Raw genomic sequence first — 16,064 nt, 5'->3', positions numbered from 1 at the left:
CTCTCAGTGAATTAATTTTTTAGTTCGAAAAAAACTTAATAAGTCAAGTTGATTAAAAAAAAAATAAAGTATTTTAAATTTGAACCCAAAGGGGGGAAGGGTACAATTCAAAAATTTTAATTTTAATAAGCTTGGGCGAAGTTTTATTTAAATTGTATTTTTCAAAAACTGCAGAACGATGTATTATTTATGAAGTTATTTTTCCAATTATAAAATCTATCTCGTAAATTCAGTTTTTGTCATTTTTTTTTTATATAATTAATTTACATAACGCCGTTAAAGTAAAGTTAGTATAAGCCGAAGTCAGGATATATATCCGATCGTAGAACGGTGTGAATTAAATAAAAACATAGAACGTTACTATACAAGGTGATTCATCAAGCTTACTCTGTCCCTATTTCTTCTTTAATAATGTATAGTTATTCAAAATTTAATTATTGGAAATTTTTAATATACCTTCTTAAAGACCATATTTTTTAAACTCTTGAAATATTGTTGTAGTATATTATACTTTAAGAGTGTCCTGTGGAGATCCAAACTTCTGTTTTGCAAATGAAAATCTCCCCATTTTCAAATATAAACTATTCAGTCTTTGAGTAATGAGTATATTTACAAAATTCCCAAAAATTAGAATTTGAATGAATTCATTACTAATGGAAAAATAGTGGTGAGTATGTTCGGTGAATTGCCCTGAATAATTATATTGTTATATATTCATAGATGAGTAGTAACTTAAAGTTTCTGACCCCTACAAATGGTTTTTTTAATTGCAGCAAAATTAATAAAATCGTTAATTTTCTTTTAAATTTCCAATATTGTAAACAGGAGCGACTGGCAGTGCGGGTAAGTGACCATACCCAACCAGGCCCTCTAGACCAGCGGTTCTCAACCTTTTTATAGTCATGTACCACCTACACAATTGTACGTACCACCTGACCATTTTTTTGCTTATTAATAATGTATACGTTTATGTTATATGTATGGAATTTTGTTAATTAATTAATTTTTTATAAAGGCAGATTTTCTTCACGTACCCCTATGAGCTTTCCGCATACCACTAGTGGTACGCAAATCTATTATGTCTAGAAGCCGTAGCTGTGCTAATTAGACTCAATAATCGATCTGTTACTCTTGTTAGTGCTTATCAACCACCCAGCCGTCATATGAATATCTCAGACTATGAACATTTATTGAGTCTTAATAGCTAAATTATAATAGCCGGTGATCTAAATTCCAAACATACAAATTGGGGCTGTTGTGTTATTAACCCAAACGGCCGTAAATTACAATCATTTATAGCCAGCACGTCCTATACAGTATCTGCTCCAAGTGAACCTACGTACTTTCCTTCGGACATAAACCGACTTCCCGATATATTAGACATTTTAATACTCAAATCAGTCCCATTAAATTGCGTACATGAACCCTTAGCAGAACTCGACTCAGACTATGTTTCGGTAAAAATAACAATAAATTCATCTCCCCAAATTTACCGGAAAAACGACTCATTAATTAAAGGCAAACCAGACTGGATCAAATTTTCCAACAGTGTGCATTCAAGTCTAGTAATACCTAAAACTATTTCTACGACTCAAATTGCTGAACAAACAGCCGATCACTTTACTGAAGTCATCACGGATGCTGCGCGAGCTTGTTCAAACCCTACATCGATAAATCCATCTAGTTTTGGTATCCTACCGCCATCCATTTCCTCACTTATACGACGCAAGCATATCATTAGGTGCATTTGGCAAAATCAAAGAAATCCTACTGTCAAAAAAATTCTAAATAAACTCACTAAAGAAGTTCAAAACTACAGAGTGTCCTCGTATAATAAATTTTTGTCTAACATGCACCCCGGTGAGTCAAACTTATGGAAAGAAACTAAAAGATTACTCAATCATGAAATTAACATCATCCCTCCTCTCCATACAGACTCAAATCTAGTTATATCTGACATAGATAAATGCAACGTGTTCTCAGATATTCTGCAGCTCACTTTCTCGCCTAACCATTTAGGTAATCTCAGCAACGATTCTAGAGTTAAGCATGCACTGGAAAAACCTGAATACTCAGTTCAAAAATATATTGGTTACGTGACTCCAAACGAAGTTAAGGAAATTATTAAGAATCTTCCTAATAAAAAAGCACCTGGTTAGGTTAGGTTAGGTTAGGATTCGTCCTACTATCTACCTTATTTAACTCACTGTTACGTCTTGGTTATTTCCCTGTTAGATGGAAAATAGCAAAGATAATTCTTATAAAGAAACCTGGTAAAGACAAGTCCAATCCTGATAGCTACAGGCCTATTAGCCTCTTAACATCCTTATCAAAAATTTTTGAAAAAGTCATACACACCAGACTCCTCGATTATTTGAATATCACAGACGCTGTTCCAAAATTCCAGTTTGGTTTCAAATCCAACCACTCTACCGTTCAACAACTTCTAAGGATCACGGAACACATCAACTCTGCGTTGAAATGCACTGTCACACTGGCGCAATATTTATTGACATTTCAAAGGCGTTTGACAAAGTGTGGCATGAAGGCCTCCTTTATAAACTACGTAACATTAATACTCCAACATATCTTTATAATATAATTCGCTTATTCCTCTCAGATAGACAATACTCAGTCAGAATTAACGACAGTACCTCTAACCTTAAGTCTATCTCTGCTGGTGTATCCCAAGGTTCCAAACTTGGTCCTATTTTATTCAACCTTTACGTTTCCGACATCCCTCAATCACCACGCACACAAATTGCTCTCTTCGCTGATGATACAATCATCTTCACGGAATCACGCAACATCGAAGCAATATCCATAAATCTGCAAGATCACTTAATTACCCTCTCACACTGGTGTCAAATCTGGAGGATCAAAATCAACGCCTCGAAGAGCATAGGAGTTATCTTTAGCCTACGTCGCTATATTACTCCCCCACAACTAAAATTTGACAGTGAAAATATACCCTGGCAACTGACGGTTAAATATCTCGGTGTAACTCTTGACAAACGACTCACTTGGCGGCCCCATATTTCATCCAAAGTCCAGCAAGATTACCAGCGCATCTCAATGCTTTATCCCATCTTGAACAAAAATTCAACTATACAAAAAAAAAGCTCTCTCCTAATTTATAAACAAATTATACGCCCAATTCTTACCTACGCTTGCCCGGTATGGGGTAATTGTGCATCCTCGCACATCAAAAAAATGCAAATTGTCCAAAACAAAGTCCTCAGAATAATTGCAAACGCTCCATGGTTTGTCAGAAATGCAAATCTCCACTAAGACTTTCAAATCCAATCTCATATTAATACATTAGCAAAAACTTTCCACTGCTCTCTTCCAAACTCATCAGGTGCAATTCACTATAACCTCCACACTCACCCAACTCATCGTCGATTAAAACGAGGTCGTCCTCTCGACCTCCTACACTAAGCCACCTTTCAACATCCAAATTTTCACCCTATACATGTGTTTCTTCCAGATCACTCTTCGACTTCAGTTACTTAAAGTTATACTATTGTAAATATAAATATCAGAATATTATTGTAATCTTAAAATTACCAATTGTTAATTATCCTTAGTACTTTAAAAATATTTTATTATTTTAATTATCTTGTTATAATGTTAAAACTATTATGTAAACTGTAAAATATCCATAGATTTAGATAGCCTTAGGCTAGGATTGTATTAAGTTTAAAATATAAAAAAAAAAAACTAGTGGTACGCGTACCACAGATTGAGAATCGCTGCTCTAGACATTTTATGTTTGGGCCTCGAGCTATATTTGTTATGTTTAATAATTTTTCAATTCCACACACTAATCATTACCACGAAAACGAAGACTACAATATTACAATAGGTACTATTTACAAAAATTAAGTAACTGATGGAATAGTCAGACTGCAGCCGCGAAGGCTATAAAAGTTATTTTAGATTCATGTTTGGAATATGTGTAATTTATTAATTTTTTAAAACATTAATAGTTATTAGTATTAAAAATAGTGTTTAAATTAAAAACAATACATTTATTTTTGAATTTTTTTATTTTATTTGTATTAAAAAAGATTTAAGATTTAAATATTGAAATAACTTGTTTTTTATTATGTGGAACTTGGTTGTATAAAAAAAAAATTTTTTATTCATTTTATTTGTATAATAAAGTTTATAAAAATTTTAATATTGAAATAATTTGTTTTATTTTATTATGTTAAATTTAGTTGAGTATAAACTTACAGAATTTTTTTCATTTTGTTATAATTTCCTCAAAAAATTATCTTATTTAAAATAAACATTGTAACATGAGTCCCTTGTCTGGTAGTTTTAAAACTTATACCCACCTGGGCCTTCAGGGCCTCAGTCCGCCCCCCTGATTGTAAACATATAAACTTTAAATTTCTGTAAAAAGTTTGTAAATTATGATATTGTTTTAATAAATTTCGGTAAGTTACATTGATAGTAATTAGTAAGTATCTAAAAATGTAATAAATACAGGTCGGCGGTCGCGTAAGTTCACCCGAATATTAAAACTTTTACGGTGGCAATGCGGCGTACATTACTCGATTCTCCACAGATGAAGGTTGAGAAAATAGATCTATTTATCATGATTAAAATAATAAACGTCGCTCCCGATTAAGCACAATCGTCAGCCGGCCGCAGACGAGTGGTGGGCGAGGTTTAAACGTCGCGTTCTCTCGGTCGTTGTAAATTGTATACTTGTATAGTGTATACCGTTTCGCTTTCGGTGTGGCGTCCTCTTAAGAGGACGCTACACCCGCATGTGTTGTCTCCGTCTTACAAGTGTGTAACATAGCAAATTCACGCTTAGCAGATCACGTTTAGTTCTGTTAGTTTAACATTTAAGGTTAGTTGACCTCTAATAAAAATTAAAGGTAACATTATTATGTAGGGCTTCTTATAGGCTTTTTATTATATTTTAATTTTAAAGCGAGTTATGTGTATTTTAAAATTGTAAATTGTTTGTAATAATGTTACCTTTAATTTTTATGAGAGTCAACTAACTTTAAATGTTAAACTAACGGAGCTAAACGTGATCTGCTGAGCGTACAATTTGCTATGTTATGCACTTGTAAGACGGAGATAACACATGTGGGTGTAGCATCCTCTTAAAAGGAAACTCATATCTACTACATTTTTAAGTAGATAGGTTATTAATATATATATATATATAATTAGCTGGTTATATCAATAATTTTTAACCATAAATATTATTAAAAATTTACGTTATTTTTAGATTCTGAGCGGAGCGATGAATGTATTGATTTTACCATGATGTTTTTTTTTTTGTGTCATTACGTTTTGGGGCAGTAAAAATGCTTCGATTTTTGACTTCAGTACCTCGTTCGATCAGAAAGTGAATCTAGTTGGTACTTTGGGTCAAAAGTAAAAAATTCTTAATACTTTTCTAAATAATCGAGAAAAACAAACTAAAAATTAAGGGAAAAACGGGAAATTTTACGCCTCTCATTTTTCGACAAAATCGATTTTGGTTTTTGATGTAACTTTAAAACAAATGACCATGGATACATGAAATTTTCACCTAATGTTTATATAAGTATATTCTATCCACCATGCAATTTTCAAAAAATTTCGACTTAAGTTGAACTATTCATAGGCATTTGAAATTTTCGATCATTATTAGTTTTTTTAAAATTAATATTGATAAAAATTTATTTGTTAGGCTGAAAAGCTTGAAAATTTAATACAAGGCTCTTAACATATTGTTACAATAGCAGTTGAATAATAAAATAAATTCATAGTCACAATTTTTTTTTATAAGCATTTAAAGTTCAAATTTTGACTAAATACGTAAAAATTACGGCAATATTCAAATTATCTTAGATAGAAATTCATAAAAGTTTTCCTTTTTAATTCTAAGATTTGAAAATTTAATACAAGGCTCCTAACATATTTTTACAATAGAAGTTGAAAAATAAAAGAAATACATAGTCACAATTTTTTTTTATAAGCATTCAAAGTTTGAATTTTGACAACATATGTAAAAATCACGAAAATTCGCAAATTATTTCAAACTAGAAATTCATAAAAATTTTTTTTTTTAAACTAAGATTTGAAAATTTTTAATAATCTATAATATATCCTAGACAGATAAACCGTCTTCGCTCAGAATCGTTTTTCGTATACAATGATATAATATCATTGGATTCAAATATAATTCCATCCATTACAGTAACCCACTTGTAACCTACTGTACAGCAGAGCGACATACACGACTTACCCGTTTTTTTATTTCTATTGTATGAGGAAAAAATCGCAATTGAATATTTGAATATTGACTATCGACTATAGTCTTAAGTCTATAACTACAAGCATTGATTTTATAATTTACTTATAGAATATTATAAAATCAATGCTACAAGTTACAATACAACTGTGGCATTGGCATTCAGTGTAATTCTATTTCTATTATGTTTATTTTTATGGTATTGACGAGTCGTTTAGATTGCGTTTATAGATATTAGATATATTATAATACTAATTAGTAATTACTAATATGTTTATAGTCGCATTATCGGCTCTATTTTAATTTTTAACACAACAATTTTATCTACTACCTACCATACTTGTCTTCAACCCACGGTTTAAGATCTTAAACCGTGCTTCAACCACAGAAATACTCTGTACTTTAACCTTGTCATAATCTGAGATAATCATCTGTTATCACTTATCAGTAGATATTATATCATTTATGTATGATAAAGAAACTTCGATGTTAGCGATTTGTGTTAAAAATGTATGAATAAAATGTGTACAATTGTTATTTTTATTTATTGGTCCTACAGTTAGTAATCCGTATGACGTAATTTAAAAAGCATAGGAATAAATACAAAAGAATTTCAAGTACTAATTTTTTTTTCTTTAGTTTTCTAGTGGTTTTTATAGAGTAGATGGTTTTTATGTAAAATTTTACTAACTTATTTTAACTAGATACGTGATTCTTAGGCCTTTTTTTTTTAACTAGCAATGTAGACTCAAATCAATGATGGGTTAAACGTTTTCATCTGAATTATTTGTTCCGGACAACTACAGTATAATGGAAAAGTTTACTGTTGATTTAGACAAAGTACTAGACGAATTCGAGTTCAACGAGGGTAAGTGTATATTGATGAATTGATTGTTATTATTCCTACAATCATAATCTACATAGTGTAATTTTTATTATTTTCATGTAGAAAGAGAACAACTTCAAGCATCAATTTTAAATGGCCGATTTAATATTGTACCCGCTACACAGGTGATATTTTAATTCTATATAGTAATTAGTAATAATTTTAAACATCAACTTGTAATAAATTATTTTAGCCACAGTCTGCTACCTTCACTGGGAAAATGCTACCAGCATCCAGCTATCGTCGTCCAGCATTTGAGCCTATAAACTTAGCTGATGCTGATTTTGGTATAGATCCTGCAGCTACTACATCTGTTAAGTCTGATTTGTTACAAAATGGATTTGCTGAAACCATTGATCCAGAAGAAACTACACCATTATTGGATATTGATTTACCTTCAAATGAAAAATCAGTAAAGAATATAATAGATGCAGTCGACGAATACCAATACAAACCATTTAGTTTAAATATACCTCCAGATCCTTACGAAAGTCGAGAAATGTTAAAAGACTTTCGTCCAGACTTATTAGAATCGTATGATTCAGCTAAAGAAGGTGATATAAACTATTCAATCGCTAACATCCAAAGGCTACCAGATGTTGCATCTTGTCCTGTGCTGATTACATCACCTGATTCATCCAAAGATGATTGTACAATATCTAGTGAACTACAGTCTTTAAACACGTCTGAGATTTGTGATATAGATAGCACGAACGCTGATTTTTCAGATGTAGAACTTTATAAGTGTCTTCAAGAATATGAAGAACGAGATGACTTATTGTCAGTAAATTACAACTGTAGCAATTCAACTGATGTACTATCACCTCACTCTGAATTTTCTGATGAATTAATTGCTGAAAAACCATTGATATGTGATGATAGCATATCAGAAACAAAAGATACAATTTCATCTGAAACATCGAGTGTTTTACTTTCTAACAATAACTGTGATGAAACTCAGGAGGATATAAATGAACAATTACTGCTTTCTGAAGAAGAAAAAGTAATACTTGAAGAAATACTTGAGGATTCGACAAAGGTAGATGTCAGTTTTGAGGAAAGTACAACTGTTGCACAATTAAAAAATGAGTCAGAAATAATTTTAGATGTTGAAGTTGAACGTGAAATTACAAAAGAAAAATTTCAAAAAGATGTAGATGAGCACAATGACATTCCAGATTTATCCATTGTTCCTGAATCAAGTTTAGAAATAGAATTTAAACACGATAAAACAATTCAGATCTTTGATCAAAAGATAGATGAAGAATTGCTAGAAAAAAACTCTAGTAATGAAGTTGTAATAGAAGACAAAGCATCTTTATCAGAATCACAAGTTGAATATGATTATCCACTGGAAAAAGAACCTACAGATTCATTGTGTAGTATAGAATCAACTGAAACAATATTATTAAAAGACGACAATCAAGAGAGTAACACTGTCACTGACTCTTTAGATTCTCAGAGTACTTGTTCCCTACCATCTGAAGTGATTAGTGATACTTTAGAGAATGTCGAAGAACACCAATTACAAAGACCTAGCACACTAGATTTAAACGGTTCGACAAATTGTGAAATTGAACTACCATCAACCTTAAGCACAGGTAAATTTAATTGCTTTAATGTCGAATCTAAAGAAATCATTATTTAATATTTAAATATTACATTTTAGATTCTGACTGTGCACTATCATTAATTGAACGTCGACTTGGTAAACTACAACCATATTGGGTGCCAGATGAAGCAGCAAAAAGTTGCATGAGATGTCAATTAAAATTTACTGTTGTTAAACGTAGGCATCATTGTAGAGCTTGCGGTGAAGTAAGTCGGATAAATTTTGAAAGTAATTTTAGAATATACTTAACAATGTTGTTTTTTAGGTTCTATGTTCAAAATGTTGTAATTTACGAGCTCGCCTATCGTACATGAATAATAATGAAGGACGAGTTTGTCAGCAGTGTTACAATACACTCGCTAGAGGTAAAATGTTCTTAGACTTAGTGAATAATGATTTTATTTATAATAAAGTTAAATCTAAAACATTCCAAATTTGTCATAGCATCTCAAGTGGAACAAAAAGTAGCTACAATTAAACATCCAAACCCAAATAATCCCATGGAATACTGTTCAACAGTTCCACCATTACAACAAGTAACTGATTCGAAAAATCAGCCTGTGCCATCAGTTTTAGTTCCTGTGAGCGTACTCAAAAGAGAAGGTACATTACATTATGCATAATTCTATATTCCATTTTGCTTAAATAGTTAAATGTTTTGTTTTGCTAGCATTTACATTTATACTGAGTATAGTTATTTATTAATTATTCGCTGTTAAATTTCAGTACCTCGAATTTCTAAAGAAATACCAAACCAGACTAATTGTTTATATTATTACATTATTTAAAGTTCAAATTATTTAGATAGATCTATTTACTAAATAATTTTTAGAGATAACTAAGTAGTTAAACAATCATTAACTGAAAACAAAAACACTATTTTAAATAAATGTTCTTCTTAACTTCTAATTTCACAATCTCCAATAAGATATATTAAGGTTTATTTGCTTGGAAAGCATATTTAGTTGTTATTTTTCTTGTGTAACATTTTTCTTCTACCATACTTTTCATTTTCATTTAAATTTTTGTAATTAAAAAAATTCAAGTTTTTATTAACAAAAATATATGAATTGAATGTTTTTTATATTCAGTAGAACCAATTGTTTCATTTTATGAATTATTATTACAAAACAATACATTGCTACCTTATTAGTACTCCACATTACTCATTTTATTGATAAATGATAGGTTATAAACTTATAACGCAAATATTGTCATATTATTTAAAATATCATATGTAGACATTTTTAATTTAGTCTAGACTGACTTATCGATTATCAATAATTTTATTGATTTTAGGACGGGTTAAGTCAGATGTTCCTAAACAGGTTATGTTTAGTGATGGTATCCGACCTGGAGGTGATTTAGCAGATTTAGATGGATCATCTGAAAGAATTATTCCTACAAGACGACTATCACGTTCATTAAAGAAGCTAAGTCCTACTATAAACAGTAAGTCTTATTAACTTATATCCAAAAGTCATACCTTAAATGATAACACAAATTGAAACATGTGTACTATTCTAGTAATCAGAATGTCAAATTATCATGAATAATTTCATTGATTCAGTATTTTTCGTGAATACATATTTTCAGAAAAAATTTGCTTCAAAACATAAAATTAAATATGTGAAAACACAAAAATTAACACATGATAATTGTCTTGATTGGATGTTTTATTGACATTTGTTGTCTCTATCTTACATTGCAAATCTATTTATCAGATTCTTACTATATTTCATTGAGATAGAGATCATATAGAAAAAAATTAACTTGTTAAATTTGATGTGGAAAACACTTAAATAATTTATATACAGGGTGATTCATGAGGCGTAAAACACTCATTATTTATAAAAACTATTTACTTTTTTCAAATTTTTTTTTTTCAAAATTTTAGATCTATGCTGTTCTAAAACTATATTATTTTTTTATTTTTTTCTCCCTTATATTTGTTAGGTAAACCACCATCAACTTTTGATTTTTAAACGGCAACCTATATTGTCCTGTGTAAATATGTTTACCTATTTTGGGGCACAACTTAGGCTTAACTATCGTACTTACTGAATTTATTTGAAAAGTGTATTTTGTTTTACGCTAGAGTACAAAAATCCCAATTGCAGCGCCCACGGTACTGACATGGTATAACACATTTATACACAAACACCACCCCAAAACCATCCAACTTTGGGAGACTATATTTCGTCAACAGATTAACGAAAAATGAAAATTGAAACGTGAAAATTCATTAAAAAAATAGCCTTATTAATTTATGGTATTGTTAATATAGGTTGCCATTTAAAAATCAAAAGTTGATGGTGGTTTACCTAATAAATATAAGGGTGAAATATATTAAAAATTTATATAGTTATAGAACAGCACAGATCTAAAATTTTGGAAAAAAATTTGAAAAAAGTAAATAGTTTTTATAAATAATGAGTGTTTTACGCCTCATGAATCACCCGGTATATATATGTATATATATTTTTTATTCAAATTATGGAAAAAAATTCTGTACTTGAGAGCAGTTTATACTCTTCTCTAAAATGTTGATAACAGTTAAATTGTACTCTAATATAATGATAATTTTCAGCATCGCAGCCCAACATTTCTTAAATAAAGACAGGCTATAGAAATAACGAAATTGAAGATAATATATTAGAATTATTTTTAGTAAACCATCAATTAGCTTGGAAGGCCTGAACTAGCCTACCATAGGTTGGAGACCTTTGCTCTTAACACCAATAACCATATTATTATTGAATTACATCTTAGAAAATTGTATGATTGAATAGTAACTTTAAACCATTTATTTTTATTTTTAGGTGTTATTGCTGCTAACAGAAGGCCACTTAATTCTCAAACACAAAGTTACATACCGAATATTGGTCTTCCACCAGCAGCTAAGAGAGATCAGGGTGAATTGATATTTGATGACACTGAACGTCCAATAGCATTAAATGATCCAGAAACAATGTTTGCTGTCAATCCTAATTTATTTATTTATGTTAGGAGAGTTTTTTGTAAGCATATTATTTATAATAATATGTATTTAAATAATATTATGGCATATATTTTTTCGAACAGTGGACTGTTGTGTTAAACGTGAAACATGGTGTTTGAGTACTGAAGGCCTTGCTTGTGTTGGTCAAGATGAAGTAGTAATTTTATTAGAGACGCTTCCCAATGAAAAACATCCACCTCGTGATTTATTTCTCTTCGTAAACAATTTATATAAAAACGCTTCAACAGGTTTAAATTATTATGTTCACACGAAGACTATTATTATTCATCTATTTTGTGTTAATGTATAATTATCTTATTATTTTAGGTGTAACAGTTAGTGATATGTCCTTTACTGCTCCTGTTAATACTACATTATTGGATTCAAATAACCATGGTGGATTCTTATTTGTAAGGCAAACATACCAGTGTATGCAAAAGTTACGTTTACCATCACCTCCTTATTTATTTGCATTGCTTGTTCATCAGTAAGTTATTTTAATTCCTAATATGTGATCAATTTGAATCTAAATTGAGTATAAACTACTATAAAGTATTAAAGTCATCTTCACATCCATGTTATTTCAAAAATTGAGCTCACCCTAGCTCTGGACATTTCCATGTACATTAAGGTTTAGTAAATTATACAATGATTACAACTGCCAATCAGAATATATTTATAGGTGCAACAAATGATGTAGCTGTGAAGCAAGATTTAATCGTTATGGTAACTCTGGGTTTTAAATTCTAAAAGCATGTATAATTTTGTTTTAGGTATGAAACTCCTTGGGCCAAAATGTTCCCTATTAGGTTAATGTTACGACTTGGAGCAGAATATCGTTATTATCCATGTATGTTAGTGTCTATTAGAAATCGACCTTCTTTATATACAGAAATCGGTCAAACAGTCATCAAGCTATTAGTAGTAAGTGATTATTTTTTATTTAAATAAAGCTTTTAAGTATTTAAATTTAATAAATATTAGTAAATAAAAATATATATGCATATTATTTAAAGGATTTTAGGCAATATTCTTATGGTTTACCAACCGTTAAAGGCTGCTATATACATATGGACGAAAAACAAATTATGGTGCTATTACCTCGAAATAGATATGATCAAGTAAATATATTATAAAAATGTATTAAAGTATTTAATATTACTGTTATTTATTTTAATTTATAAAATACTTTTAGGTTTCAAGATTGGTATTGGCATCAAATCGTGGTCTTCTAGCATTTGGTGCTAACTTCAGTGCAGTTGCTGATTCTCATCTAGTTTGTGTTCAATCAACTAAAGATGATGGGAACTACAATACTCAGGCAATTAATATTCACAATAAACCTAGACAAAGTAATGAAATTAATTTATATGATATTAATTGTATTCACTAATCTAAAAAATGGTTTGTATAGTTACCGGTGCTAGTTTTATTGCACTGAATGGTGATTTAGAAGATGAGGCTAGTACTAGATGGCGCATAGTAGAAGATGGTGTCATGGTTGAAATGTCATCTCAAAAGATGGCATTATTACGCGATGCTCTTCGTCTAATGAAAGACTTTGAACTAAATTGTGGAACCAATGATGAGCAAACAGTGATATTTCACTGGACAGAAGACGATGTTAATTTCAATATTGGGTGAGTAATGACAAATTCTATTTATTTATTCTTTATGGACTCAGTAAAATATTTTGTTTATTGTTTAGAGTTAAGAGTTGTATTGATGGTAGACAATTAGATGGTGTATACTCAATTAGAGTTCATAACGGTGTTGATTATTCAGGAAAAAGACGTTTTATTCGATGGACTGAAGTGTTTGTTATACAAGTATGGTACCTTATATGATTAATGATAATATCTTAAGTTTACCTTAAAATGGCTAAAATAGATCAAAGAATTTGTAAAGTGTTTTATGTATCACTTCTAATATTTCTTCAAAAATTTAAATACTACATCAAAAATTACCACTTTTATCTTTACCATTGAATTGATAATATAATAGTTACCAAATAAGTTTATTTTATTTTGATATAGTGCGAAGAAACGTCTGATCGTGTTGATGAACCTTTGGACACCAGTAGAACAGCTGAATCTATATCCAAGGCGACATGTACTGCTTTGGTTCCTCTTTTAGACTTGTTATCTGCAGCATCGTTGACTCCTCTGGCCTTACGAATTATCATCAATCCTGATTCGGTAAAAATTTTTTTTAAAGATATGCATTTAAAATTAACATTTTGTCATAATTCATCAAAATCTTGAAAATTTACATAGTATTGTTCTGTTAGAAATTCAAGACATTTTTTTTTTCATAGCTAACATAAAAAATTCTAATGAAAGATTCCCCACAAATTTGTCTAAAAAAAAAGTTATTGGAAAGTAACATTAACTTTTTATTAGTGTTTGAATTTAATATTTCTACAATATTGGATTTTCTCCGGTAAATAACAAATTTTTATCTATCAGTTTTTGATATTTTGTTGTATTTTCAAAATTAATAACTTAGATAATTATAATAATAATAATTTTTTCTTAATATTTATATTTACATTTTATATACATGGTAAAATTTTCAAAACTATTTATGAGAATCAGAAATTTTTAAAATGTAAATTAATTTTCAGTTAGTAATTCTTAAAAGTTTTGTTTTTGTAGCTAATATTAAAAATTTTAATAGGAGATTTCCCCCTTATTGTTCTACCTTTACCAAAAATAAAAATTGTGATATTTCCGATTTTTATTAACTATTTTTTTAACCATTAAATATGATTTTTTTATACAAATACTTATGTTAGGATGACATACAATCTTTGTTCAGAACCGTATAAAGATTTATTATTGAATTCAAATATAACACATCCATTATAGTGACATACTCGACAATTACTGTACAGCAGAGCGGTTCACCTTTTTCCCATATAATTTCAAGTATAAAAATCATATTGATGTTACAGTTAAACAATGTGAAATTAAGACACATCTTGAGTGTATTTGATTGTTTTGTTTGGAGTTAAAAATATTTTATTACATTTTAAATTTATGTCATTGGGCCAAATATTACAGGTAGGATATGAAGCTGGAAGTGGACAAAGTAAACTTCCCCCTTTATATATGCAAAGTTTAGACGAACATCTTGTACCAGTGGTGAATGCAATAGCAGTCAAAGCCCAGCAGTTATCAGTGATATTGGAACTGGTTTTCAGAGTAATGGAACACTAGGTAGTAGGTAGGTTATTATTCCATAGTATGACCATATTTTACCCTTTTAAATGTGTACTGTTTTTGGTTAAATTTAAATTTAATATTGTGTTGACTATATTTTGTTTACCAAATGTACCAATACCTAATTATAGTTATATATATATATATATATATATGTATACATTTTATTTTTGTGTGGACCTCAAGGAATTCTGAAACAAGAGTAATAAATTACTAATTAAATTTTAATTTATGCAATGTTTAAAGAATAATCCATTTTATTAACACTGCAGATGTCAAAAGAATTTCTTGTAGTTTCCTTATTTTGTTGTGAAGTGTACCTAAATCATGTTATGTTATCATTATAAATTCATATTATACTAAATAAGAATATTTAACTAAGAATGTTATACTAATTGTTATCAAAATTTATTTAATTATTAGAGTTTAAATTTTTTTATATTACTCCTGCATTTTAATAGATTACTAAAACAAAATATATCAATAAATATGTATTAAACGTATATAACATTATAATGTATTTTATACTAATGATCCTTGAGATAGATATCCTATATTAACTATTAATACATTTACCAGGCAATTGTTTCATTGAAAAACGCTCATTATTTCAAAAAATATTTTTTTACTTAACTTTAAGTTATTATAATTTAACATTTTTGAAAAAACTATTTGTTATACATTTTTATTTAATTTCTTACACAAAGTAGAATATTTTTAGAGTAATCTATTCATATAATTATATACATTAATCAAGTTTTGAACAAATAGGCAATTAATGAGAGTTGAATGTATTAAATGTTTAGATATCTATACAGGGTGGTTCTTTTAAGTGGGTACACTAATTATCTCGAAAAGTATTTACTTTTTTCAAAATATTTTTTTACATGGTTTCAAGTTGTTTAAAAACTATTAAAAAATTATATTTTTAAATATTTTTATCCTTATAATTTTTTAACTTTTTTGAATGACAACATAGAGTTTTAATTTCATATTCCAAAGCAGAATATTTTTCTAAGTATTTTGATTCATAAAAATCGAATTTAGGGCTAGTAGTTTTTGAGTTATAA

General features: G+C 29.2%; 1 protein-coding gene across 1 annotated transcript; it reads left to right on the top strand.

Annotated features, from left to right (window-relative positions):
* Window positions 1–6,748: 6,748 nt before the first annotated feature.
* On the top strand, window positions 6,749–15,502 carry Sara (Smad anchor for receptor activation). The gene is made up of 18 exons (XM_015524737.2): window positions 6,749–6,888; window positions 7,010–7,139; window positions 7,221–7,282; window positions 7,351–8,758; window positions 8,827–8,975; window positions 9,035–9,134; window positions 9,214–9,372; window positions 10,069–10,221; window positions 11,592–11,789; window positions 11,854–12,018; window positions 12,098–12,257; window positions 12,544–12,694; window positions 12,787–12,891; window positions 12,966–13,122; window positions 13,185–13,410; window positions 13,479–13,599; window positions 13,807–13,968; window positions 14,836–15,502. Exons 2-18 carry the CDS (start codon window positions 7,082–7,084, stop codon window positions 14,989–14,991), a joined length of 3,690 nt encoding a protein of 1,229 aa, XP_015380223.2. The 5' UTR covers window positions 6,749–6,888; window positions 7,010–7,081; the 3' UTR covers window positions 14,992–15,502.
* Window positions 15,503–16,064: the final 562 nt, after the last annotated feature.

Source organism: Diuraphis noxia, unplaced genomic scaffold (genome assembly GCF_037042655.1).
Source record: "Diuraphis noxia isolate RWA-SAM2 unplaced genomic scaffold, SU_Dnox_SAM2 contig0002, whole genome shotgun sequence".
In the NCBI taxonomy this organism is placed as follows: Eukaryota; Metazoa; Arthropoda; class Insecta; order Hemiptera; family Aphididae; genus Diuraphis; species Diuraphis noxia.
The sequence above is the reverse complement of the archived record's forward strand: the minus strand, read 5'-3'. Positions and strand labels throughout refer to the sequence as shown.